We start from the raw sequence: 27,206 nt of genomic DNA on the forward strand, positions 1-27,206 counted from the left end.
TTTTTTCAGTTGACAGCTATTACCAGATGGCAGAACAAATTTGATGATACAGCAGATGCTTGTGTGCTGTACTGTTTAAAAACCAGCTGGAAAGGACTTCAGAGTATCTCTAAGGTGAGGATAACACCTTACAGTGTTGCAAAATTTAATTTAGATGAGAAAACATGCAAAACCAACAGTGGTTGCAAAATTTAATTTAGATGAGAAAACATGTAGCATGCTTATTATGATAACCACCATACATTATGCCAAGCATTTACAGATATTATTTTATTTAATCTTTATAACAACCCAATAAAGTAGTTACTATTATCCCCATTTTATAGGAGAGAAAACTAAGTTTGACTTGCCCACTTAATTGCACTTTCAGTTGACAGATGAAACTGAGACGAAAAGGTGAAACTGATTTATCTGAGTTCAGGTTAGTGAAGACAGAGCCTCAGAACCTAATTTTTTTTTTTTTTTTTTTTTTGTGGTATGCGGGCCTCTCACTGTCGTGGCCTCTCCCGTTGCAGAGCACAGGCTCCGGACGCGCAGGCTCAGCGGCCACGGCTCACGGGCCCAGCCGCTCCGCGGCATGCGGGATCCTCCCAGACCGGGGCACGAACCCGTGTCCCCTGCATCAGCAGGCGGACTCTCAACCACTGCGCCACCAGAACCTAATTTTTAAAGGCTAGGATGTACTCAAATGCCCACACATTAAATGCAGACTATTCAAACCTAAAATCCAGATTTATTTCCCCTTGCACATTAGCAAAGTGTGCTACTCATTTCCCCTAAGACTTAGAAGTAAAGAGATTGACTGGGGGAAAATAAAGAATAAAAGATGTAAATGTGTATGAATAAAGGCAAAAGCATAACCCACAGCGCGATCCCTGTGGTCTCAAGGCTGACATTGGTCCTGACTGTCTGAGGCAGCAACAGGAGAGTTTAAGCTCCAGCAAGGAGGGGCCTACTGGGTTGTAGGAACCCTGGCATGGAGACAGTTAACCCTGGGGCTTTGCACCAGGCCCATCTCAGGCTCTGCAGACACTGGTTTGCTCACACGCATTTCATTACCCCTGGAGCCAGGCTTATGGCTGAATGCCTGCGATCCCCAGGGTCCTCTTTGCAAATCCCTGCTCAATTCCTAACCCTGTCCTCCTTAAAGCCTTACTATTGTTACTCACTTCACGCTACCGTTCTCTGTGGGGTCCTAATCCTCTTTAAAACTGATATATTTATACCTCAACAGCTCAGCAGTATTTAAGGGCAGGTCATGGGCAACTGACCCACATGAAAAGCCAATTGAATTTTCGATTCCTCTGCCAGAGGCTAAATCAAGTTCTGTTTCATTCATATGGTCTCTTGAGCACAGGTGCCCACAGCAGTGGGTTGCATATGCTGTCTTCAGGTGTGATGAGATGGGGACAAGTTCGAAAAATCACTGGAGACCTCTTCCGGTGCTAAAATCCCATTATCTTTTCCCATTGACAAATATCTGCTAGGGAATTCCCTGGTGGTCCAGTGGTTAGGACTCCGCGCTTCCACTGCAGGGGGCACAGGTTCCATCCCTGGTCGGGGAACTAAGATCCCACATGCCGCATAGCGTCGCCAAGGAACAAAAAAAAAAAAACAGGAAAAAAAAAATCTGCTAACCCAGGCATTCTCAAAAGAATCAAGAGCTGTTGTCTTGTAAAATTAAGAGTAGCACACATCAATTCAGCTCTGACCGTGTGTCAAGCACTTTGCTCAGTTACTCAACAAGTCTTGTTTCTGCCAAGAATTCCTTGTTTGTGCCAAGCACTGTTCTAGGTTTTGGAAATTCTGCAGTGTGTATGTTGAAGTCCCTCTCCTCAAGGACCTTAGATTCTAGTGAGGAAGACATGCTAGGGGAAAAAATAATAGTAAGATCATTTCATAAGCAGTTAAGCACTATGAAGCAAATAAAGTAGGATAATGTCAGAATTACTTCAGTAGCTATTTGAGGTGAGGTTGGGAAAGTTCTCTCTGAGGAGGGGAGAATGTCAAGAAGGAGGCAGCCATGTGAGGGTCTGGGGAAGAGCATTCCAAGCAGCAGGACCCATCAGTGCTAAGGCCCAGTGAGTGTGGTGTGTCTGTGGATAGGGCAGAGCAACATGAAGATGAAGTAGGAGGATCCTATAGTGCATCACGGCCATGGGAAGGAGTGTGGATTTTATCCTGAGTTTCATTGGGAAGCCATGGGAGGGTTTGGAGCAGGACAGTGATAGGATCTGATTTACGCTTTAGAACACACTCCTCTGGCTGCTGGGTGTGGACTGGAAGGCGGGAGGTGATGGGAAGGTGGGGGCAGGAAGGCCAGTTAGGACTGCTGCAGTGGACCAGTGAGGACGTGGCCTGGACCAGAGCTGCAGAAATGGAGGGGATGGGAAGTGGTTGGATTCAGAATAAGTTTGGACGTGGAGCTGATGGAATGACCTACTAATAGATTGAAATGAGATCTAAGAGAAAGAAAGGACTCAGGGATGACTCATTTTTGGCCTAGGCAGCTGGATAAAATGGTGATGCCGTGACTGAGGTTGAGAAGGGTTGAGGAGGGATTTGGGAAGGAAATCAGTACTTTGGCTTTGGCCTTGCTAAGTTTGTGATCTGAGTTGAGCTGTCCAGTAGACAGCTGGGCTCATGAATCTGGAATCTACAAATGGTATGTAATGTTGAGGGTGAATGAGCTCTCTCGGGAGAGCATGTGAGTAGACGGGAGAATGGTACTGAGGACAAGCCTGGGAAGCCCAAGCATGAAGAGATTTGTTTAAAAGGAGGAGGTGCTGGCAAAGGAGATGTGCAGTCAGTGAGATTGGAGTGAAATCAGACACATGTGGGTCCTTGAAACCTAAGGTGTTTGAAGGAAGAACTCACTTGGTGAGCTGTGCTGAATCTGCTGGCAGGTTGAGTAGGAAAAGTAGGTCATTGGTGACCACTGTAAAGCCTTCTCCATGGAGTGATGGGGATGAGTATCCAATTGGAGTAAGTTGAGGAGAGAATAAGAAATGGAGAGGATGCAAAACAGGTTCAGTTATCTACTGCTACCTTAAAAAATGCCCGACACTTCATGGCTTCATGACAACATCTACTTTGCATGCAGATCTGCAGTCTGGGAACACTGTCTGCTCCATTTGGTATCAGCTGGGGTGCTGGAAGGCCAGGCCTGGAGGCATCTACAGGTTCACTGACTCCCTCAGCCTGGTGGTTGAGGCTGACTGTCAGCTGGAAGCCCTGCGTGTGCTCTGGGCTTCCCCACAATATGGTGGCTGCATTCCCCGGGCAAGTCCCGAGGGAGAGCCAGCCACAAACCCTGTCGCCTTTGATGACCTAGTCTCGGAAGTCACATAGTGTCACTTCTGCCCATTCTCTTCATTGAGTACCATAAAGTCCCATCCAGCTTGAAGAGAGGGAGAAATAGACTCTTCCCCTTGATGGAAGGAACATGGGAGACGAGACCTACTGCTGTGCCAGTTTCGGAAAATAACATCTTCCACAAGGGGTTTTGTTGTCACAGGAGCCAAAGTTAGGACAGTGGCTGGAGGGGAGTAGGAGTCAGCAGGGCCAGTGGATCCAGTAGTCACAGTACCTAGGGCCCACAATATTTATTTTTCTTTATTTTCTTTTTGGCTGCGTTGGGTCTTTGCTGCTGCACGCAGCAACGTGCAGCCTGTGCAGCAACGTGGGGGCTACTCTTCGTTGCGGTGCGTGGGCTTCTCATTGCAGTGGCTTCTCTTGTGGAGCACAGGCTCTAGGTGCGTGGGCTTCAGTAGTTGTGGCACTGGGCTCAGTAGTTGTGGCTCGCAGGCTCTAGGGTGCAGGCTCAGTAGTTGTGGTGCATGGTCTTAGTTGCTCCGTGGCATGTGGGATCTTCCCGGACCAGGGCTCGAACCCATGTCCCCTGCATCGGCAGGCGGATTCTTAACCACTGCGCCACCAGGGAAGTCCCTGGGCCCACAATATTTTTAATTTCTTTTAAGTGTTTTAATTTTCAAAACCAGAAGAAAGAAAGAATATAATGCAACCTAGACTGGACTGGATTATATTCATCTTTTTACAAATGAATGATAAAGTAGCACTTTTAATATTTTCTTATTTAATATTTAATTATCAATATTAATCTTGTGACCCATGAAGGCAAACGTGGGTAGGCCCAAAAAAGTCACAGTGGGATCCTGAATGTGGGATCAAGGAAGAATTTTTGTTTTGTTTAATCTTGTTTTCATAAAGGTGATATTAAAGCACATCTGCAAACGGGAATGATCCATTAGAGAAGGATAAATGGAGGGTGCAGAAGAGAAAGGGATTACTGTGGACATGAAGTGCTTGAGTAGGCAAAGGGAGGTGACATCTAGAGACCAAGTGGAGGAGCTGACAGGGGGAGAAGTGGGAAAGGGACGCTGCATCCATCGAACCAGGAAGAGAGGCCGGGTATGTGAGCACAGCTGCAGAGAGGTGTGTCTGCTATGGGAGGATGAGGTGGTTGTCAGATGCATCTGCTTCTCTGTGAAGTGAAGGATGTGACAAGGTCATCAGTTGAACGTGGGAGCAAGGGGAAGTTTTGAGGGCAGGAAGCGTGGTGGAAGAATCATCTTGGGGAGAAGGGACTCAAGTCAGCAGAGGAGAACGTGCAGTACAACTGTCCGGCATTATTTGAAGTGTGTGCGGCCAGTGTGATTTTCTGACTTTTTCCAGCTGTGTTCAGCCTCGGGTGCAGATGAAGTGTTAGTGCCTAATTAAGGGGATAGCTGTAGCCAGGGTCAGGTTTTGCCAAGCGAGTAGTTAGAGGGAGAGAGGGGCGCAAAGGTCAAGGTCATGGCAAGGAAATGACAAGAGTTCTGGGCCGTTTGTCAGGATAAAGAAGAAAGTGAGAATGTGACAGATGTTAAAAAGCATAGTGATAGATGGGTTGGAAGTCTCAACAGTGCTGGTGAGTTGCTGGAGTGAAGCTGTTAGTGTAAGTGAGTGGAAGGAGAGGCGATGATGGTGTTTGAATGTTTCAGACCATCGGTAGAGAAATTCATGGTAGCAAGGCCTCCGGTAGACATTCTCAGACTTCATGTGCCGTGGAAGCACCTGGAGAGCTTTTTAAAACACAGACTGTGGCCCCGCAACCCCAAGTTCCAGATTCACTAGGGGAGGAGGGCCTGAGAATCTGCATTTCTAACAGACTCCCAGATGTTGCAGCTGCTGGCCCAGGGACCACAGTGAATGGGGGCCAAGGTGGGGTGGAAGAAAAGCTCTTGGGAACTGGGGAGATAAGAACCTTTGAGGCCAGAGTGGGAGGGACCAGCTGTCCACCTGATGCTTTGGGACGAATGGTGACGTCACCAGTGAATGATGACAATATGGACAAGTATGGACAAGGTGGGAGGGTCAGACCTGGCCTCGAAGGCGCTGGCATTTCTGAGGGAGAAAAGAGGAAAGAGGAAAGGTAGAGGCAACAGCTGAACAAGGAGGAGACCAGCCTTAATCTCCAGATCCAGAGGCACGTGGGATTTGGGAGAAAAACCCATCGGCACTTGAGAGGATGACAGAGGAAGCGGGGTTCCACCTTCAGGGATGGCAAGGAAATTAGAAGAACTTTGAGAGATTAGGGACGTCTGGAGGCAGGGAGCTGAGAGTGAGAGCGAGCGAGAACGAGCAAGAGAGAGAGAGAGACTGGAATGTACAAAGCAATTCAGGAATGAACATCCGTTGGGAGGCACGCAGTGCTGTGCCTGAGATTATGAGACACACTGGAAGGACTGCCCCTAAAATCTCAAAAAAATTAGTGCTCCAGGTTTTCTGATTTCTTGGAGGTGTCATTTTTATATTCCATTAACATAAGCATGAGTATATAACTGATTCAAAAATAAGTTCGCAGGACTTTCCTGGTGGTCCAGTGGTTAAGACTCCACACTTCTAACGCAGGGGATGCAGGTTCGATCCATGGTTGGGGAGCTAGGATCCTGCATGCCTAGCGGCGCGGCCAAAATAAATAAATAAAAATAATTTTCAAACCCAAATTCGCATGAACCTTTAATATAAAAGTAAGAGCCGGGGCTTCCCTGGTGGCGCAGTGATTGAGAGTCCGCCTGCCGATGCAGGGGACACGGGTTCGTGCCCCGGTCCGGGAGGATCCCACATGTGGAGCGGCTGGGCCGCTGAGCCTGCACGTCCGGAGCCTGCGCGTCCGGAGCCTGTGCTCCGCAATGGGAGAGGCCACAACAGTGAGAGGCCCGCATAACGCAAAAAAAAAAAAAAAAGTAAAAGCCTTCAGAGATAAGTTAAGCCACGCTCCCAGATCCTTCTCATGTGTTTATACTTTGGAGAAAAAGTGGGAAGAGCCCTGCTGATAGGTCTTGGATGAAGGGTGTAGGAGGGAAGCATTTGTACTTTAAACTGGGAGATGGAGAACTTCCAAGACTCAAGGGTGTGATCTGTAAAGGAGCTTCAGATATCGTGCTGGGCACTGAGTTAGTCTGGGGACAGAGGTGCTCACCCAGAGCCCTTCGCATCGTATATCCTGCTGCTTCTCATTAGGCCAAGTGAAGGGCAAGCCCCAGCTCACCAGTAATTCTGTTTTATGGGCTAGGAGTTGGCCTTGCTTCCTCTCTGGACTTCAGAGTCTCCTGTATCTCCAAGATGGGCCTCCCTGGAGCAGCATGGTGCCCAACGGAAAGGGACAGGGAGCACATGTGAGATGGGAGGGTCTCAGCCTGTCTTCCCAACTCCCACTCCATCTGCCTACCTCTCAGTGTCCTCCCCTTCTCCCTCTTCAGAATCTGCCCGGCAGCTTAGTTGAGTGGTTGATGAGACTAAAGGGAGGGGTGAGGCTGGGGAAGCTTAGGTGACTGGAGGTCAGACCTTCCAGGGGAATCTTCTAATGATCTTAGGGCGCTTAGCTGGCCTGGTCCCACCCCCTCGCTGCCAGCCCCCTGCACTGCCCATCCTGTTCTGTTGGCTAGGAGATGATGAAGAGCCTGGCTAAGAGGAGGAAAGGGAGGAAGAGGGCCCTCGCCTAAGGAATCCATTGGCAGAAGCCCGGGAGGAAGCATAGACTCTTGCTCCCTGACGTCCCCGGGAGCCAGGATGGGGCAGCAGTTCAGCGGGGAGGAGGCAGAGAAGAACGGCGTGCTAGACGTGGCGGAGCTGCAGGAGTGGTACAGGAAGTTCCTGGAGGAGTGCCCCAGCGGCACGCTCTTCCTGCACGAGTTTAAGCGCTTCTTCAAGGTCGCGGGCAACGAGGAGGCCTCCCAGTATGTAGAGGGCATGTTCCGAGCTTTCGACAAGAACGGGGTAAGGCGCCCTGAGGGGGAGGACCGATGGCTCAGGTCTCATCCCGGTGCTAAAGGAGCATCCTCCGTGGGAGCTCAGTTCCCCAGTCCTCCTGCTTTTCCTCTGCTCTTCGTTTGTCTCCATCCCCTCTCGCCTTTTCTGTCTCACTGTTCCCCCAAACTCTTCTCCCCATCATTCCTCTTTCCGTCTTCTCTTCCTCCCCTCCACCTCTCCGCTCTCATGTGACTGGCCTTCCTGAGAGCTGAGGGGAGACACTACAGAAAGGCGCACGGCCCAGCCCTCTCTGCGTGTATTTATGGACGGGGCTCCGTAGCCGGAGGACCTGGTTTTTCGCACCCACCAGAGCACCCCTCGCTGTAAAGATAAGGGGCTCCAGAGCTGCCCTAAATGGGCGGAGCTATCTTGGAACAGGTCGTGAGCGCCCCCTTGTTGGGGTCCTTCGAACTGAGACCGGTCAGCTCTTCTCACCCAGAAAGCTGGAGGAGGCTCCTTCCTGGACTTGGAAGTTGGACGGATTATTGCAAAAGCCCCTTTCTACTCTTCAAGCCATAAAAGATGTCATGAAATCGTCCATCCACAGGGTTTCTTCCAGCCCTTGGATGGCACCAGGAGCTAAGAAGATAATATATTTTGTAAATGCGCACCTGGGAATTGAATTCAAACATTGAAATCCCTTCATTACTTAAGGCCATCCAGTCCAGCGCCTCCGCAGTACTTTAAACCATTAGGTTTGCCTCAGATACCTATTTCAGTCCCCCAAATTGAGGGGGAGGTGGGTTGGACCTAGATAATTAATCTGGAGAAAGCGGTGGGTATCCCACTTTGTAGGGGTGAGCTTCACTTTCTAGAGAGAGTCACTGGGAACGCTTCTTCGGGTCCCAAACTGACCCTGGTACCGGTCAGTGCACATCTCCTCATCGCCTGTAGGGGGCGGGAGGGCGGGGTCAGCGTCATTCCCTGCAACAGAAACCTCCTTGGAGATGAACCCTATCTCGGGGCCCAGAGTGAGCTTCAGCCTTCTCAAAGCTCCTCTCCACAGGCGCCTCTGAGGCAGCAGCAGCCCTGGGAGGGAACAGGCAGAGGTTGTTATTCCAAATTCAGTGAATTGATTGACCAAGATCATATACTCAGGGGTCCTGAGTTCCAGGCAAGTGCTCCTGCCCAGAAGGCAGTTTGTTGGTTTTTTTTCAGAGAGAAAATGATTTTTCTAAGTGTTGAATGTCACAAGAAAAGTAAATAAATAGATTATATATAGCAAGAGTCACTATCATAGATTTATCAGTCTTCCTCAAATTCATTTAAAATTCAGTATAATAACAATTCAAGATCTCAAAGGGATTATGAAGCCCCTGGGAATAATATGGCTGACCTCTTATACCTAATCTCCCCCTATAAATCAGCATATAATATTCATCAATTGTTTTTAAAACAACCTTTTAATTTTGGTATGATTTTAAATTTCCAGAAAAATTATAGTAGTGCAATTAATTCCCATGTACAATTTATCCAAATTCTCCAACTGTTTACATTTTGCCTCATTTGCTTTGCCATTCTCTCCGTGTAATGTATTATGTATTTATGTGTATATACATACACATTATATATACATATATGTGTATATTGTGCATATACATACATATTTTTTAGAGAAAATTATAGGCATCACAACCTTTTACCCAAGTATTCTAGTGTGTATTTTCTAAGACCAAGGGCATTCTCTTAACCTAATAAGTGATCAAATCAGGAAATTCAACAGTAATAAATTCTGTTATCTAATCGACAATCATATTCAAGTTTGGTCAATTGTCCTGGTGACATCCATTATAACCTTTTTTTTTTTTTTTTAGTTTGATCACACATTGCATTTACTTGTCCTGTCTCTTTCTTAGCCTTTAATTTGGAAACTTTAATCTCAACTTTTCTTTATCTTATTTGACTCTGACATTTTCAAAGACTGCAGACCAGTGATTTGGGTTTGTCCCATGTTGCCTCGTGATGAGATTCAGGTTACACTTCTGGCAGAAATGCCCCAGAAGAGATGCTGTGTCCTCCTGAGTGCATCATGTCAGGGGGCACATGATGTTGGTTTGTCCCATTAGTGGAGTGGTTCACTTCGATCACTTGGATACATGGTGTTCTGCCAGGTTCCACCACTATAAAGTGACTCTTTTTCCTTTGTAATTTATAAGCATTTTATAGGGAGATACTTTGAGACTAAGTAAATTTCCTGTTGCTCATCAAGTGCTTATCCCCTGGGTTTGGCCTCAGCTGATAATTTTGTAACTCCACCGTCCCTTCTCTATTTATTACTTGGCCTCCTGCTGTAAGGAAGAGCATTCCAGGCAGGTGTTTTCAGCTCCTCTGTCAGGGACTGAGCCTTCTTTCTTTTCTTTTCCCACTTTGTGTCTCCAAACCTCCACCCGACTCCACTTTCCACCTTGGCACAGTCTTTGTATCAGCAAGTCTTGTTTCTAGGCAGTTGGTCTGAGATTTCTGGGGCAAATAAAATCAAAAGAGCTCATAGATCTTGCTCACACGTCAAAATCTGAGGTGGTGGAAACAAGGTTTTGGTGGAGGCAAGGAGGTAGGAGTACCTGGTCTCTGCTGCTGCTACGCCCCCTCCTGGTGGTGGTAGTAACACTCGTCTCTGGTGCTTGCCTGTGATGCACTGGATGGAAGAAAAGGGAGGATGAAGCTCAAATGTCCTTCGGGATCCTTATGTAAGGAGTGTTGGGGGTCAGGGTTGGTTCACCAGTGCAGCCCGTTCAGGGAGAAACGACGCAGGTAATCCCACAGAGCAGATCACGTTCCTGTCACTTCTGCTCCAGCTCTTGAGTAGACAGGCATTTCCATCATCTTGGGCCCCTGTGAGTAATTGAAGCTGATGAGAGCTCGTGTGCAATTCATGAGATTAGCCCCAGCTGGAAGCTTTCCAGAGCTGGTCGGGGGGGTAGGTGTGTTTTTTTTAATTTTTTTCTATTTCTTTTTTTTTATTTTAATTTTTATTTATTTATTTTTGGCTGTGATGGGTCTTCATTGTTGCATGCGGGCTTTCTCTAGTTGCGGCGAGCAGGGGCTACTCTTTGTTGCGGTGTGCAGGCTTCTCATTGCGGCAGCTTCTCTTGTTGCGGAGCACAGGCTTTAGGCGCGTGGGCTTCAGTAGTTGTGGCACATGGGCTCAGTAGTTGTGGCTCATGGGCTCTAGAGCACAGGCTCAGTAGTTTGGCGCACGGGATTGGTTGCTCCGTGGCATGTGGGATCTTCCCTGACCAGGGCTCGAACCTGTGCCCCTTGCCTTGGCAGGCGGATTCTAAACCACTGTGCCACCAGGGAAGTCCCTAGGGTTGGGGGGTTTGAAGTAAACTCGCAGGGGAGATCACTTGTCAGGAAGGGGCTGCTCTACAGTGGGCCTCAGGTAAGGCGAGGGGTCTTTGTGGAAACAGTATCATGGTGAGACAGGATGTTACGAGAACAGAAGGTTCTAGACAAAGAATGTGGGGGAATCTAGAGATCTGGAGAGTAGGGATTTGTCCGTGGTTTTTTGTTTGTTGTTCTCCCCTTGGTGCTAGACACCAGGTTCATTTTGTAGACAGTAATAGACCTTGCATGGAGTAAGACATTTCTCCCAACCTGATGAACTGGAGAAGGCATGTAGCTTGAAAGGCTCTGCCACTTGCTGGGTTGGAATTTCTTGGGCAACTTATTCAACCTCTGAGTCTCTGTTTCCTCATTCATAACATGGGGATGACAGACCTGAGAGAGATGATGTATGTAAAACAGATGATCCCTACCAGCCTTTTTTTTTTTTTTTTTTTTTGCGGTACGCGGGCCTCTCACTATGGTGGCCTCTCCCGTTGCAGAGCACAGGCCCCGGACACGCAGGCTCAGCAGCCATGGCTTACGGGCCCTGCCGCTCCGCGGCATGTGGGATCCTCCCGGACCAGGGCACGAACCCACGTCCCCTGCATCGGCAGGCGGACTCTCAACCACTGCGCCACCAGGGAAGCCCCCTACCAGCCATTTTGCACACATTTTCCTACCCAATTCTTATTTTAAAAGAAACCTAACATCTATTTTTAGTAAGCTTAATAAATAGTAATTACTAATGAAAATAGCCTTTTAAAGAACAACCAATTTTCACATTGTACACCTTAATCTTACACAGAGTTCCTTAAAAGGCTATTTTGCAATTATTACCTCAGTAGAGCTGGGGAAGAAAAACTGGACACAAGCCAAATAACCTTCAGTGAGCAAACAGAAAGCAAACTAGGGACCATTCATACAATGGTGCACCATGCAGTAATAAAAAGGAAGGAACTGCTGATGCATGCAGTGACTGAGATGAATCTCCAGGGCATTGTGCTGAGTGAAAAAAAGAGTTACACATTATATGATTCTATTTATATACCATTCTCAAAGTGAAAACATTATCGTGATGGAGAACAGATCAGTGGTTGTCAAGTGTTACGGTTGGGGGAAAGATGTGACCCTTAAGAGGTAACACAAGAGAGTTTCTTTGTGTTGAGAGTTATTCGTATCTACACGTGATAAAATTTTGTAGAACAAGTGGGGAGGGGCAATTCAGGGGTAGGGGATTAAGCGGAACAAACTATTGCATATGAAATAAGCTACAACGATATACTGTACAACACAGGGACTATAGCCAATACTGTATGCTCCAACAAGTGGAGCATAATCTTTAAAAATTATGAATCACTGTATTGCACACCTGGAATTTATATAATATTGTACATCAACTATATTTCAATTAAAAAATTCATAGAGGGGCTTCCCTGGTGGCGCAGTGGTTAAGAATTCGCCTGCCAATGCAGGGGACACAGGTTCGAGCCCTGGTCCGGGAAGATCCTACATGCCGTGGAGCAACGAAGCCTGTGCGCCACAACTACTGAGCCCGCGTGCTGCAACTATTGCAGCCGCACGCTTATAGCCCGTGCTCTGCAACAAGAGAAGCCACCGCAGTAGCCCCTGCTCACCACAACTAGAGAAAGCCCACGCGCAGCAACGAAGACCCAACACGGCCAAAAAAAAAAAAAAAGACTACTGGTGTGGGGCGAGGAACACCCAGCAACTGCTAAGAATCTACCCTACAGAAATTACCAGAGACATAAGAAAAAATACATATGCACAAAGATGTTCATTGTGTCACATAAAATATCAAAACCATGTTCAGCAAGAGGGACTTCCCAGTATTCCTCTGAAAAAGAAGAAGAAACGGTATGATTTAAAATGATTTTGAAGGCATGGGAAATTTTTAAATAAAAATCCAGGAACTAAAATTATAGCTACAGTCTAACCTCAATTAGGTAAATACATTGTGAGGAGTGTGGAGGACCAGAAGGAATTATATAAAGGATGTTGAATAAAACTCTTCAGGCAGGCTCATCTTATTTTCTTGGTTTTTCATTAGGCTTTTTCTGTTTCCCTCATTTGGGGCCTTGTTCTTCTGTTGCTCAAACCTTGCCCACCCAGGCACCCCTTGAACCGGGGCTGAGTGACCTGACCCAGTGGGACAGTGGGGCTCTGGGCCAGCAATGCCATTTCTGATTACAAAGTCATGGGAATGGGCTTCCCTGGTGGTGCAGTGGTTAAGAATCCGCCTGCTAATGCAGGGGACACAGGTTTGAGCCCTGGTGCGGGAAGATCCCATGTGCCACGGAGCAACTAAGCCTGTGCACCACAACTACTGACCCTGTGCTCTAGAGCTCGCAAGCCACAACTACTGAATCCACGTGCCACAACTACTGAAGCCCGCATGCCTAAAGCCCATGCTCCGCAACAAGAGAAGCCACCACAATGAGAAGCCTGCGCACCTCAACGAAGAGCAGCCCCTGCTCATCGCAACGAGAGAAAGCCCGCGCACAGCAATGAAGACCCAACACAGCCAAAAATAAATAAATAAAATAAATAAAAATTTTAAAAATTTTATATTAAAAAAAACAAAGTCATGGGAATGACAGACACTCCTGGGAGAGATGACAATTCCAATTTTTGATTTGGAGGGCTGAGATCCTGACCCTGAAATACATGAGGTCCTGCTTTTTAATTTCCTGTCAAAACTATGTTAGTCTGAAATTCAGACTTAATCATTTCTTCATTGATTCATAAATATTTATGAGACTCTGGGTGGAAGTGGCATTGTGCTAAGCATGGAGGAGGGATAAAAGCAATGTAAACCCCTCTCCTTTCTCCTGGAGCATAGACTGTAGCTAGAGAATGAGACACACGAAACACTTAAGGGTAGAATAGATGGTGGGTGCTGGGAGTGTCGGAAGAGGGAGAGGGAGATCATTGTGGCTGAAGTGGTGTGAGAAGGAAGGCTTCCTGGAGGAGGGGACCCTTGAGTTGAGCCTTGAAGGACAGATAGGAGTGGGTGAGCATGGAGACTGGGAGTAGATCCCAGGGCAGAGAATAGCACAAGCACAGATGCAGAGGCACACGGAATGCAAGGAGGAGGCAAAGCCCTGAGTTTACAAGGATGGTGGCCTAGGTTAGGGCTCACACCTGCGCTCCACGGAGATAGGGCAGCGGGCGGGAGGGAGCCTCACAGCTCCCACTCCCAATGCAGGACGACACCATCGACTTCCTGGAGTATGTGGCAGCCCTGAACCTTGTGCTGAGGGGCACCCTGGAGCACAAGCTGAAGTGGACCTTCAAGATCTATGACAAGGACCGCAATGGCTTCCTTGACCGCCTGGAGCTGCTAGACATCGTGGAGGTCAGTGTCTACTCAGGGCGGGGGTGCAGGGCAGGCACCTGGGCATGTGGCCCCGCTGGGCTGTGAGTGCTGGCTGCTGAAGTGGGGGCCCCTGGGGCTGGGTGTGGGAGGGGACATTGGAATCCTTCAGAGTGTGCTTTCCGACCACAGTGAAATTAAGCTAGAAATCAGTTACAAAAAGAGAATGAGAAAATCCCCATGTGTTCGGAAATTAGGCAATCCACTTCCTAGTACTCCGTGAATCAAAACAATAATATCACACATACACACAAAGTATTGTGAACTAAATAATAATGCAAACATAACAAAACTTGTGGAATGCAGCTAAAGCTGGACTTGCAGAAACATCGGTGGCCTTAAAATGTATATACTAGAAAATAAGAGAGGTTGAAAATTCAATGATCCAAGAAGTCATCTCAAGAAATTAGAAAAAAGAGTAAATTAAGGCCAAAGAAAGCAGAAGGAAAGAACTAATAAAAAGCAGAAATTAATGAAACGGAACACAAATGCCTAAGGAAAGTCAACAAAAGCAAAAGTTGGTTCTTTGAAAAGACTAACAAAGCTGATTGACTACTAGCAAGAACAAGCAAGGGGTAAAAAAAAGTACTACAGCTCAGACTCTGCACGAAACCTGCATTAGCCTATTACTCCCCAGAACTGCACTCCGAGGAGGGGATTGTTGGTCCATTTTACAGATAAGGAAATCGGCCCGTGGAGGTTGTGTGGTTTGCCCAAGTTCATCCACCAGGAGGTGCTGGGCTGCCTGTAACCCCTGAGCCTCCCAGCACCGTTAGTGGGGCGTGCTTTGTGCCAGGCGCTGCACTGGGCAGGGGGGACCCAGAAGGCACACCTCTGTCCTCAGAGCCCCAACCAAGGACTAAGGATAACCCTCACATTTGTCTGTCTCTTCCCCGTTTCACTTCCAAACGTTGCCTCATTGCCAGAAACAGGGCAAGGGAGACACCTGTGCTTTTCCCTCTCCCGTCATTCCTATTTCACACACATACACACACATCTATAAATATACTAAAATCTCCTTTCCTCTCTGAATCTCCATTTCTTCCTCTGTAGTGTGGAGTTTAGACCATCACTGTGCCGTCCACATCCCTCCTTAAAGGTTTTGGGTGTCAGCTCTGACACTCCCAGTGGAAATGCCAAAGGCGTGGGGCAGAGGCGGTGTGTGAAGCCGGGAACTCCTCGGTTGGAATTAGGCCAATGGGACCCTGAGGGAACAATGGGACCCACGGGTCACTTTTAATTTGGTCCCGTGGTCCTCAGATGCACAGACTGGGGGGCAGCGCTGGGGACAAGCTGCAAAGGGATGTGGGTCCTGGGGAGAGGGCAGGGTGTGCAGGGTCTTGTGGATACCGCCGGGTTCTCTCCCACAGTCCATCTACAAGCTGAAGAAAGCCTGCAGGGTGGAGATGGAGGCTGAGTGGCAAGGCAAGCTGCTCACACCTGAGGAGGTCGTGGACAGGATCTTCCTTCTGGTGGATGAGAACGGAGATGGTAATGGGCAGAGAGGATGGTGGGGCGGGTGGCGGGCACGGCACCCATCCTGGATCACCCCACTTTCTATCCATGTGACCTTAGGCGAGGCCCTTCACCTCCTGACAGTGAGATGGGTGTAGAGGGGAATACCTAAACTAACAAGGGTGTCACTAGCATGTGAGGTTTGTAAGAGTGATTAAAACTCCTGTGGGAGTTGCTGATGGAGGCCAGGCAAGCGCAGTGGAAGAAGAGAAGCTTTGGAGTCGGGCGGACCAGGGAGCTACATTTACCCTCTCAGCCTGGTCTCAGTTTCCTCACCTGGAAAATGGGGCTAAGAACGGTTGAAAGGAAAAAATGGGGTCATGTAGTTAAGAGCCAGCTACTTGGGCTCTCCTCGCCGTAGCTCAGAGCCCCAGCCCCAGGCTGCACAGGGAGGCAGCTGGCTGGGAACACACCCAGAAGAGCCCTCGAGAGCATTCTGAGGGTACCGCGGGCAGAAGTAAAACTTAAACTCACTTGCAAATAAAGTCCCTTAAAGAAACCCTTGAAGGTTCCAGGTGACTCCTGGAGAATCAGGGAATCGACAAGGCCCAAGCTTAGGCCCTGAGGCCGCAGGCTCATCTGTGGACAAGGTGTAGGCGCACCCAAGGAGAGAAGGCCTCACCTCTCACCCCCACCCCACTTCTTCCATTCCCCCTGTGACCGTCTCTCCTACCCCTTGTGCAGGCCAACTGTCCCTGAATGAGTTCATTGAAGGTGCCCGTCGTGACAAGTGGGTGATGAAGATGCTGCAGATGGACGTGAATCCCGGTAGCTGGATCTCTCAGCAGAGGCGGAAAAGTGCCGTGTTCTGAGGGCTCCGGCGTCCTGGGAGCCCCTCCAAGACTCCAGGCTCACCAGGTTTCCAGAGCAGCGGGAGGGTCCCTGGCTCAGCCTGCTTATGCCCACTCTCATCCTGGCTTGGACTGCCCGGCATCCCCTGTGCAGGGGGTGGGGCGGAGTGGGGAGGGGAGGGGCCGTTGGTCTCAAGTGGCCAACAAGACCCGGTCCATTGGGAGGATTCACAGGGTGGTAAAGGGAACAGGCTTCCTCTCCCCCTTCAGCTGCTCCTGGGAAAGCTAGGCCTTGGCTAGGTGGTTGTGGGGTTTCCACAAACTCCTACGTGGTTCATAGCTGGAAGCAGGGAAAACTGAGGGGTAGGGGTTCCATAGATGAAATTAGCAATGAGAATGCCCACAGTGTGAAACTGACCAGTAGAAGGCTGGGGCTGGCAGGTGTTGTTGACTCTGAAGAAAAGGTAGGAATCGGGGAGAAGGGATGGATAATAATTACATCACCCCAGGATCCTGAGGAATGTTCATGGGAGGACTCTTGCCTCTTCCTCTCCAAGTTGTCCTTGCCAAGGGTGTCAGGAGGGAAACTTGCAACAAGTAAGGCTGTGGTCTTCCTGCCCTTGGAGGGGGTCAGCTGTGCTTAAAGGGGCTGTTTCAGCACTGCCCTGGTGCTGCTCCCCCAGCCCCTGCTGCCAACCCCTCCCAACCCTCCTCTCCCCCTCCCTACCCCTCATCCCTCACACTCACCTCTCCAACCCCTGCTCCCAGAATGGACCCTCCACAATTCCCCATCACAGGCCCACAAGCCAAATGTGTCTCCTTAAAAGATGGAGAAAACTTTACTCTGTCTCTGGAGAGAACTGGGGCCTGCCAACCTGGGTTCTAGGCCAGGCTTTGCCTCCAACTGCTGTGTGACCCAAGACGGCCATTTCTTTTCCCTAACCTTGGTCTCATCTGCACGGTGAGCAGGTTGGGCTAGACAAGCAGTTTTCAGATTATTATTTTTTTAGATGTGGAATTCTTTTGGCCGCACTGAACAGCTTGTAGGATCTTAGTTCCCCGACCGGGGATTGAACCCAGGCCCTCGGCACTGAGAGCGTGGAGTCCTAACAACTGGACCGTGAGGGAATTCTCTAGACGTGGAATTACTTTTGTTTTACAAACTCTATGTGCAACCCCAGTACATAAACTAGATTAAAAGGCAGTCGCTCTGGGGCTTCCCTGGTGGCGCAGTGGTTAAGAATCCGCCTGCCAATGAGGGGGACACGGGTTCGAGCCCTGGTCCGGGAAGATCCCACATGCCGTGGAGCAACTAAACCCGTGCACCACAACTACTGAGCCTGCACTCTAGAGCTCACGAGCCACAACTACTGAGCCCACACGCCACAACTACTGAAGCCCACGCGCCTAGAGCCTGTGCTCTGCAACAAGAGAAGCCACCGCAATGAGAAGCCAGCACACCGCAACGAAGAGTAGTCCCCGCTTGCCGTAACGAGAGAAAGCCTGCGCGCAGCAACGAGAGAAAACCCGCACGCAGCAACAAAGATCCAACGCAGCCGTAAATAAATAAATAGATTTATTCATTTATTTATTTATTTATTTAAAAAAGAATCCGCCTGCCAATGCAGGGGACATGGGTTCAAGCCTTGGTCCGGCAAGATCCCACATGCCACGGGGCAACTAAGCCCGTGCGCCACAACTACTGAGCAGCGAAGAGTAGCCTCCTCTCGCTACAACTAGAGAAAGCCCGCACGCAGCAACAAAGACCCAACGCAGCCAAAAATAAATAAATAAAAGGCAGTCACTCTGGTTGCATGGGGTGCCGAGGAACTCAGAAAAGGAACTCGTGACTAGATATGTTTCTGTGTTGTATGAAGAATAAAACTAACTTGTAGAGCCTGTGATTTCATGGGCATTATATTCACATAAAGTTTCCTTTAGAAACAAATGTAAGGTAAAAAAAACAGTTGATTAAAAAATAATAGTAATCCAGCTGGGACACAGATATGCCCCAAATCATGAAGATGTTATGTGAATGAGGCTGGGGATATGTCCCAGTTCTATCCAAATACCCTCCCAGCTTTGACCTCCAGGATTTCCCAAGAGGCAGCCACCAAGAGAAGCAGCAGAAATGTCAACTCCCTTTTTTTCCAGGTTGCCCCAGGCATTGAGCTCCACCTTCCCTCCATGTCTGTGCTCAGGCTGGCGGCCCCCGGCTGACTTCCCAGTCTGAAGTGGTTCACGTGATGGACAGGAGGGTATGAGCGAAACACATCCTCTCCTCCCCGCCCAGGGGGCTCTCTGCAAGCTGGGGATTTACCCCCCTTTCCGCTTGTTTGCTCCTTCCCACCCCTGGATTTTTTTTTACTCCCTGAACTTCCCCCACACCCCACTGAAGCGAAGACTCAAAGTTCAGAAGGAAAGAGCATCTTTGAAAAAATGGTCATAACTGATCCAGCCTATGTCTCTCCCCAGGTTCTTGGACAGGTGTTCCTAAAGTTGGGGTGTGCAAAGAATGGGGATAGAGCCCACCTATAACAGACTGTTCCACTTCCCAACTGGCTGTCAGGTGTCACTGCAGCAAGAGGGATTTAGGCTAGATCAGGGATGGTCAGGACACTTGCCATAAACAATTGAGTCATAATCCTGTGGGGAACCATGTGGCCCCATGTGCCACCGAGGGGCCAGCAGGGGAAGAACGAGGGTGTTGTGCAGTCACTTCTGAATAAATATGGATTTCCTCTGGATAAAGGAGCACTGTCTATAGTATCATATTTTATTATAATGATGCTTGGCCTGTGAGTTCTTTGAAGATGAGAACTGTCATCTTCTTTGCACGTCTAACATCTAGCATTAATACAAAGTAGGTGTTCGATAAATGCTTGTTGAAGGGAGGAACGAATCAACACAGACCACACAAGTACACTCTGGGATGCTGGGGGCAGGATGGGTGTGTGATACAGCACCCAGATGGCGGCCGCAGCCACCAGATCTGTGTGATCCCATTAGAGTCCCGGGAAAGCCCACCTCTGCATCAAAGCTTCTCTGTCCAGAAGAGCGTGGAACTGGAGAAGCTCAGTGCAAGAGCTGGTAAAAGCTGGGGGAGGGGCCAGAAGGGGCTGGGGAGGAGCCTGAGGAAGGTTGAAGGCTTCCCCCAGCAGGGAGCGGTCACCACCAGCTGAGTCGCACAGAGAGTTCAGGAACCCTCCTTCCCTGTCCCCTGCTCTGAATCCCCACCCCTGCCCCTCTGCTGCCACCATGTGCCCCAAGCAGGTGAGCTGAGCCTCTGAGTTCAGAAGACTCCATCTAGTATTAAAACAACGAGACACCAGGCACCACCACACACCCGTCCCCAGTACAGAAACAGCAGGGCGGTGGGCTCAGCCGGCTGCTTCCGCTGCCTCACTTTCCCTGCCACCAGCTCCCTCCTCATCCTGCTCTCCATTCTGGAGCCTGCGCACAATGCGGGTAAGATCCAGGCTTCGGGTTAGCGTGTCCAAAAGCATCTTGTCCTTCTGGACGCCCTCCATGAACTCCTCCAGGGAGAGTTCCCCTGGGATAGAGAGAAAGGGCATCATGTGCAGGAGGTGTTCACATCTGCTGTCTGGGGCCCAGAGCTGCAGTCTTGTAAGGGGGACAGAACCAAGGCTAGAGGAAGTGGCTGTGAATGGGGCTGGCCAAGAAGCCAGAGACCAAAGTCTGGTGCAGGCATCCCCAAAAGCCAGCTCTGTGGCCGGGGCGGAGGCAGGCAGAGGAGGTGGCCAGCAGCGGCCCTTTTGTGCCTCCGTCTCCCCTTCTGCCCTCTCCCCTGGGGACCCTGGTGACACCCCCCGTGACCCTTCCCCTGGGGACCCCCAGCGCGGCCTCACCATCCCCATTGACGTCAATCTTGGAGAACACTGTATCGGTGAACTCCTCTGCGGTCATGGTCGAGTCGCTGCAGGGGTTAATGGTTCGGATGGCCTGGGAGGGAAGAAGTGAGATGACCCGTCCTAATTAGTCTCAGCGGTAGGAGAGGGGCAGAGCGAGCACATCAGGCTCCCAACAGCGTGTGTGTGTGTGTGTGTGTGTGTGTGTGTGTGTGTGTGTAAGGTGAGTACAGATCAAGGTGCCTGAGGCCTCAGGCAGAGCTGGGACTGTGCTTCAACATATCTTGGTACAGATTAGAAAACTGAAGCCCAGAGAGCAGAGGAAACCTGGCCCGGGTCACGCAGCTGGTGAAGGCCGAGCCACCCAGGGGAAGTCAGTCCCAATCCCGTCCCCTTCCTAGCACGCTATTCCGCCATCTTAAGACCCAGCCCCAGGCTCTCAGCTCTGGCTCCGCCCCTGCCCGGCCCTTTGCACCTGGAGTTACCCGGATGATGGTGAGAAGCTCGTCGCGGTCGATGCATCCGTTGCCGTCCACGTCGTAGAGCTTGAAGTACCAGCGCAGCTTCTGTTCCACCTTCCCCTTGAGGACAAGACTCAGCGCCGCCACGTACTCCATGAAGTCGATGTAGCCGTCCTGTGTGAGGGTCACGGCCGCCTGAGCCCCCTCTGCCTGGGCCCCGCCCTCGGAGCCCCCGGAGCCCCAGGATATGCTGAGCCCAGGCCCGGACCCGCGCCCCGCCCCCTTGGCGCCCACCGGCTTACGCCCTCCTGGACGCCCGTTATAGCTCACCCTACCTGCCGCAGGATGGTTTATCAAGTTTGATAAACCAGTCCCCCCTAGAGTATGAATGGCTTATGCTACTATCCCTTAACAGGTATTTTGGTTCCAGACGTCACTGGCTGCTTCCCTGTGATCCTCAAACTTCAGCCTTCCAGTTTGGGGGGTGGGGTGTAAGAGTGTGTAGGTGGGAGGAGAGACAAGGACTCCCCAGGGATGGGGGCGTGGTTTGGATGAGCTCTAACTAACCGAGATAAGGGGTACAGGTAGATGGGGAGGCACCGAGCGCCTTTCTCATTCTTCCCTTTATTCTTTGAAACTTACCGAGCACCTACTACGTGCTGTGATAGGCTGAGGATTCAGAACTCCGTAAGATAGAACCCTGTCCTGATGGGAGCGCAATGTTGAGGACGCAGGTTTGAATCCTGGCCTCACCCTCTCAAATATGTGGGATCTGGGACAAAGGATTCAGTATGTCTCTGGCCCTCGATTTCCTCATCTGTAATAGTTATAACAGCTGCCACCTGCATGGGATTGTTGTGGGCTTAAATGAGTGCATGAGTGTAAGGCACTCAACACTGCCTGGCACATAGTAATCGCTCAGTAAATGTTAGCTATTGTTATTACCACTATACTATTACTGTTATTATTATTACTATTATTATTATCAAGAGATCATTGTGCCATCATGATGTATATTCAGTGACACCACATCTGGACAGGACATTATGGACTCACAGAATAGGGGAGCACCCAGGCAAGGGCAGCAGGGAGGCTTCCTGGGGGAGGCGCTGCCCTCATTGAGTCTTGGAGGGATTGGCCAAGGGGGAAGGTGGTGTAAGACATTCCTGCGGGATATTTCCCCAGGACCCTCCAAAGGTTCAGCAGCTGACCCTCTGCCTGGCCCTGCCAGCCCTACCAATACGGTCAGAGAAGCAGGGAGCACAGGCCTGCTTCTGCCCACCTCCCCCAAGCCAAGTGAAGCTGGGAGAGGGAAGCCTTGTCATGCAGAGAGGCTGAGTACTGTAAGGAAAGGAGCACTGGACTCAGAGCACATGACTTGGAGTCCAGTCCCTGTTCCTCCACTTACAACCATGACTCTGGAACCAGGAAGTTACTGAGAGGCAGATTTGGAATCGGTATCAAGAACTCTTAGGCAGGGTTGCCCGTGGTGGAATGAGCCTCGTGCAGTAATGACCTCCCTGTCACTGAAAGTGTGCAAGCAGAGGCTGGGGTAACGTTATTAGGGATGTGGCAGAGGTTGGGTATGAAGGCCTCTGAGATCTCCCGATTGTGTGCTGCCCTTTGGCCTTAGGTGAGACCTTAACCACCTGAGCCCGGTGGTAGGCATCACACTCATAGTGAACATTTGCGTAGTGCTTCCCCGTGTTTAAGGGCTTTCCCTTATGCCTTAGCTCAATCAGTCCTTGCCCAACCCTCCTTTCAGGATCGTTGTCAGGATGGAGCCAGGCGCCCCTGCAGCTATGCTCAGAGAAGCAAGAAGACTGCTATCGAAGTTTCCTCTGGGCAAGGGGACACAGGGTGAGGGTACTTTTGCTTTTCATTTTTTATCTTTCTATATTGTTGGAAACTTTTACAATGAGCTGTAAGTTTTTGGTAATTAAAATAGTTTTTAATTTTGGAGTTTTTTGTAATTAAAAAAAAAATGGCTAAAAAGGGGCAATGGAAAGGTATGTGCACTGGTGCCAGAAAGACCTAAACCATGCCTTAGGAGAGGTGTGACCTTGGACAAGTCCCGTAGCCTCTGCAAGTCTCATTTCCTCAGCTCTGAGATGGGAATGACAGTATGCGCTTTTCAAGATTGTGGTCTGGGTTAGATTCAGTAATAAGACTACAGCGATACTTTTTTTTCATGCTTCATATGATGTTTTACTCACTTTACTCATTTAATCTCGCAACCACCCCTGGGTATTTTTGTCCGCATTTTCAGATGAAAAGCTAAAGTTGAAAGAGGTTAGGCCACACACTAGTGAATGACAAAGCCTTTCCTAGAAACTGAAGTCTCCTAAATGCCACCCAGCGCTCAGATGCAGGTATGGAAGATTTACGTTGATTTGTCTGCACCTGTGTGATTGCCGGGTACAGCCAAGCCCGGGCAAAACTTTGACGTAAACGAAGCATATGACGGTTACCCAGGTCACACTCCCCACTCACAGCTATACCCCCACACCCTGCACACCCAGTGCAGTACCCTAGGATACAGCTCTCTTCTAACTCAGGGGCTGGCAAACTTTTTCTATAAAGGGCCAAATAGCACATATTTCAGTTTTGACAATCAGTAAAATAATGGGTGTGGTGTGTTATAATAAAAATTCATTTACAAAAAAAAAAAAAATCATTTACAAAAATAGACCCATGGGCTATTGTTTGCACTGCCCTGTTTAACTTCTCTCTGTATCAAATCTTCCCAGTGCTGTGTCCCATCTCGTAACTAACCTGCCCTACTGCTTTATGCTGGCGACAGTGGTTGGAAGCAATGTTGCCTGAAGTGTGATTTATCCCATTGGTGTGTACAAGGCACTTTAGATGTTACAAAGATGCTCTTCAGTTTAACAATTAGCAGGTATGTATTTAAATTAGTGTATGTTATATAATATATAACTATTTCATAAAATTCATAATTTCTCATATAGTCATTCACTCAAATCAAAGTATTGATTGAGCACCTACTGTGTTCCAGGCACTGTTCTAGGTGCAAAGGCTACAGCAATGAACAGGAAAGACAGAAATCCCTGCCTTCATGGAGCTCACATTCCAGCAGGAGAAATTGACAATAAACATAGCAACTAAATGTTATTCAGTATCATGTATTAGAAGATGAGACATGCTCTGGGGGAAAGGGGGAGGAGTAGGAAATGCTACCGGGGGGGCTAGTCCTAGTTAAATGAGGTTGAAACCAGGAGATCAGGGCAGGTGTCAGTAGGAAGGAGACATTTGAACAAGTCTTGCAGCAGGGGAAGGTGTGAGCCAAGCAGAATTCTGGAGGAAGAGAGTCCAGGCAGCACCCAGGCCCGAAGGTGGGGATGTGTGTGGAATTGAGGAGGTCAGGTTTGGGACAGTATAGGTGGTGCTTACATGTGACAAGAGATGGCATATGAACGACTCAGGTTAGGCAAGTACAGGGTTGATGGGTTGCCGCTCCCTGGTATCATACATGTAATCTTAGGGGGTCCTTCTGAAGGTTTCCTTAACAGGCAAGAAGCTGAGCTATTTCAGTGCATTTGGGTACAGGGTGTTGAGGCTCAGCCGTGGACTCTGCCCTCTCCTTTTCGGGAAAGATCACTTCTTCTGAAGCATCTTGGGGGACCAGCCTGATGAGGCCATCCCTCTGGGTCTCCATACCTTGGGCTCCAGTACTCTGACCCTGCATCCCTTTCAGGAAAGCCCTTGGGCACCATGGTGCTGCCCTTGAGGCTGGGACTCAAAGCCCATAATCTGCTTTGGCCCCTTGATCCTAAACATTAGTGAGTTTTAAATAGCCTCTGAACCCCGGCTTTCCCTAGGAGCCCCGCCTCCAATGATGTTGGGCCCCTGTGGGCAGTGAGTGGAGCCGGGCCAGCTCTGGGCGACCTCTCCCTGGTGTGCAGTTGGACAGATGGCAGCATCACGTCCTCACCTTCAAGGGAACACCAGCCGGGGTGGGGACCAGCAGGGGTGGGGAGATGGGTGTGGAGATTTACGTTCTTCTACCACTGCATCTTGACTGAATTGCTCCAGATAAATAGAGGATTTGCTATGAAACACCAAGGAACACCTCAACTAATGCTCCCGACCTCCATGACAGATACAGATGAATAAGCTGAGGCGGAGAGGGGGGGAGATGGGCTCCAGGCCACCCAGCTGATGAAAACTGGGGGCCCAAACTCACAGTGCCCCTCTATCTCATCAGGAAGTCCTTACCCAATGCACCCAGGTGATTCCTTGGGGAGACATATAATTTGACAGCTGCGCAGACCTTTAATCCCTCTTAGGATGAACTGAGGTCACCAGGTGTTTGGGAGTTGGAGTAGCCTGGGTTCCCCAGTGACCAGGCAACCCTGACTGTCCCCAGTTCTAGTGTCCACAGGCCATCATGGGATGGGTGACCCAAGTAACATGGGCCTGCCCATCCCAGACCAGCCGGGCTGAAGCTCATCACTCTGCTCTCTGCCCTCCACCCTTCCTCCTCTTGCATCCCGTGAGCATCTAATGACCTGTGCAGAAGCACCACGTACAGTGCCAAGCACTTAGTAGGTGCTCAATGACTGTCTTGTAAGTGTTCATATTTGTTCTGGAATAAACTGTGCATGTGGAAGAGGCAGAGGAAGCCAATAGGTTTGGCCTCTGGGCGCACTGATCGGGGGCCTCTGTCTTCCCCTGGAGAGTGAGGGCAGGGACGATGGCTGACTCCTTTCTGAACCCCCAGTGCCTGACACACAGTAGGCGCTCAATGAACGTTAGAAAACTGGAATCCCTGATGGCGACACTCGACCTCCCAGATAAATGAAGTCACTCCTCCAGCCATTCTCACACCTTCTTCTCCCCACCCCCATGCTGGCCGGGGGGGGGGGGGCGTCCCTCCAGCACTCCCCACCCAGACCCCTGCTCACTTTGTTGAAGTCAAAGGTCTCAAACATCTGCTCCACGTACTGGCTGGCCCACGGGCTCAGGTTCTTGAGGCCGAAGAACTGGCGGAACTCGTAGAAGGTGAGCTGGCCGGAGGGGCACTCGGTCATGAACTTCTTGTACCACTGGTGGCACTCGGTGCTGCTCAGCTCCTCCACCGACTTACCGTCTATAATGTTCCCCATCGCTCAGGCCCACGGGAGGCTGATGCCCCAGACGGACCGGTTCTTTTTTCCCTGCTGCTCCTCGCACCCGGGCCTCGCACCTGGGCTTCCTAACACTGGGCCCTCCTCTCCCACAGGCCTGAGTCCCGCAGATCTGAGCGAGGGAGGGCCTGGTGAATCAAAAAGTGCAGGGAAATGATAGGAGGAAACGAGCAGAAGGGAGAAGGTAATGGGGGCTGTGCAAACCTACACCCAAATCCAGGGGCTGCTGGAGAACTCACGTTAAAAGTCCCCACTAAATCCTGGCAGCCAATGGAGACCTACTCCCTGGGAAGAGGAGTGAAAATAGAACAAAGCTTAGAGGAGCAGAGGCCCAGGATTACAGCCCTGAGCTGGAGGTGAGAGGATTTTCTTACCCAGTATGCAATCTCCTTATCCCTTCTTACCAGGACAGAGTGGGTGGCCAGCCAGCGCTGTTCTGATCCTGTCACTTCCTCTGCCTTCTCCTCCTATTTTGAATGGGTCCTCAATGTTTCTGGTTCCTGCCCTCAGACACGGCATTGAGGTACCTATGAGAAAGAGCTGGGTTTTCTTCCAGAGCTGGGCCAAATTCGGGCCCTTGGTAGGGCTGCTGTGTATAGTTGTCCAGGCTGTGCACTGCTTGGCTGTCACAACCGAGGGGTTCAAGTCACACCACGGATGGCTAACATATGAGAGTGTCTGGGTGATGCAGAGTTTGTGGGCTTCCAAGATGAGTCCTAAGTAGCCAAAGGGAACCCCTTCCTACATAAAACTGCACAAATATCCATAGCCACACACACACACACACACACACACACACACACACACACACACACACACACAGATCCTGTTCTGACCACACTCTCATATTCCTGGAAGTTGCATCTTTCCCATCCTGGGACGCTTGAATTCAGCCCTCCATCTGACCCTAAACCTGATACCATCAGCACCCAGGGGCATGGGGATAGGGGACATTGAGTGTGTGCCTAACGGCCTGGGTGTGTGTGTGTGTGTGTGAGAGTGCAGGCACACATTTGCACGGGTGTGCTCCTACCTGCTGGTCCTAGAAAGCTCCCAGGCCAAGCCTAGGGTTCCATCTATGCAGCAATATCTTTCTCTGACCCCTAGTGGGATGCTCTCCAGCCATAGAATTTGAAGCTTGTTCTTTTCTGGAGCCAACATTTAAGTGCACTTAAGCTGGATGCTACTGGGAAAGCTCAGAGCCAGCACTTGCTCTGTCCTGACCCTTCCCTGTTTCCCTCCCTCCTCTGCTATGTGGACCACCCCATCTTTATTTAAATAAAAAGCAAATTAGAACCCTCAGAGGCAGTTTGGGGATGGAGGCAACAGGAAGATGGTGGTTTTTATGCAATTTTGTGAGAAGAGTGTCAGGCTCTTGATCTTAG

The 27,206-nt window shown here is 49.8% G+C and overlaps 2 protein-coding genes across 2 annotated transcripts; one reads left to right on the forward strand and one right to left on the reverse strand.

Moving 5' to 3' along the window:
* Positions 1-15: 15 nt before the first annotated feature.
* Positions 16-16,537, forward strand: GUCA1B (guanylate cyclase activator 1B). The gene is made up of 5 exons (XM_079934870.1): positions 16-114; positions 6,951-7,281; positions 13,868-14,017; positions 15,406-15,526; positions 16,235-16,537. The coding sequence occupies exons 2-5, from the start codon at positions 7,075-7,077 to the stop codon at positions 16,360-16,362; spliced, it is 606 nt and encodes a 201-aa protein (XP_079790996.1). The 5' UTR covers positions 16-114; positions 6,951-7,074; the 3' UTR covers positions 16,363-16,537.
* Positions 16,538-19,245: 2,708 nt separating this feature from the next.
* On the reverse strand, positions 19,246-25,800 carry LOC307192536 (guanylyl cyclase-activating protein 1; the record flags this gene model as incomplete). The annotated part of the gene is made up of 4 exons (XM_079933526.1): positions 19,246-19,894; positions 20,211-20,304; positions 20,696-20,845; positions 25,600-25,800. The coding sequence occupies 4 exons, from the start codon at positions 25,798-25,800 to the stop codon at positions 19,722-19,724; spliced, it is 618 nt and encodes a 205-aa protein (XP_079789652.1). The 3' UTR covers positions 19,246-19,721.
* Between the last annotated feature and the right edge of the window lie 1,406 nt (positions 25,801-27,206).

This window comes from Stenella coeruleoalba (assembly GCF_951394435.1).
Source record: "Stenella coeruleoalba genome assembly, chromosome: 10".
NCBI lineage: Eukaryota > Metazoa > Chordata > Mammalia > Artiodactyla > Delphinidae > Stenella > Stenella coeruleoalba.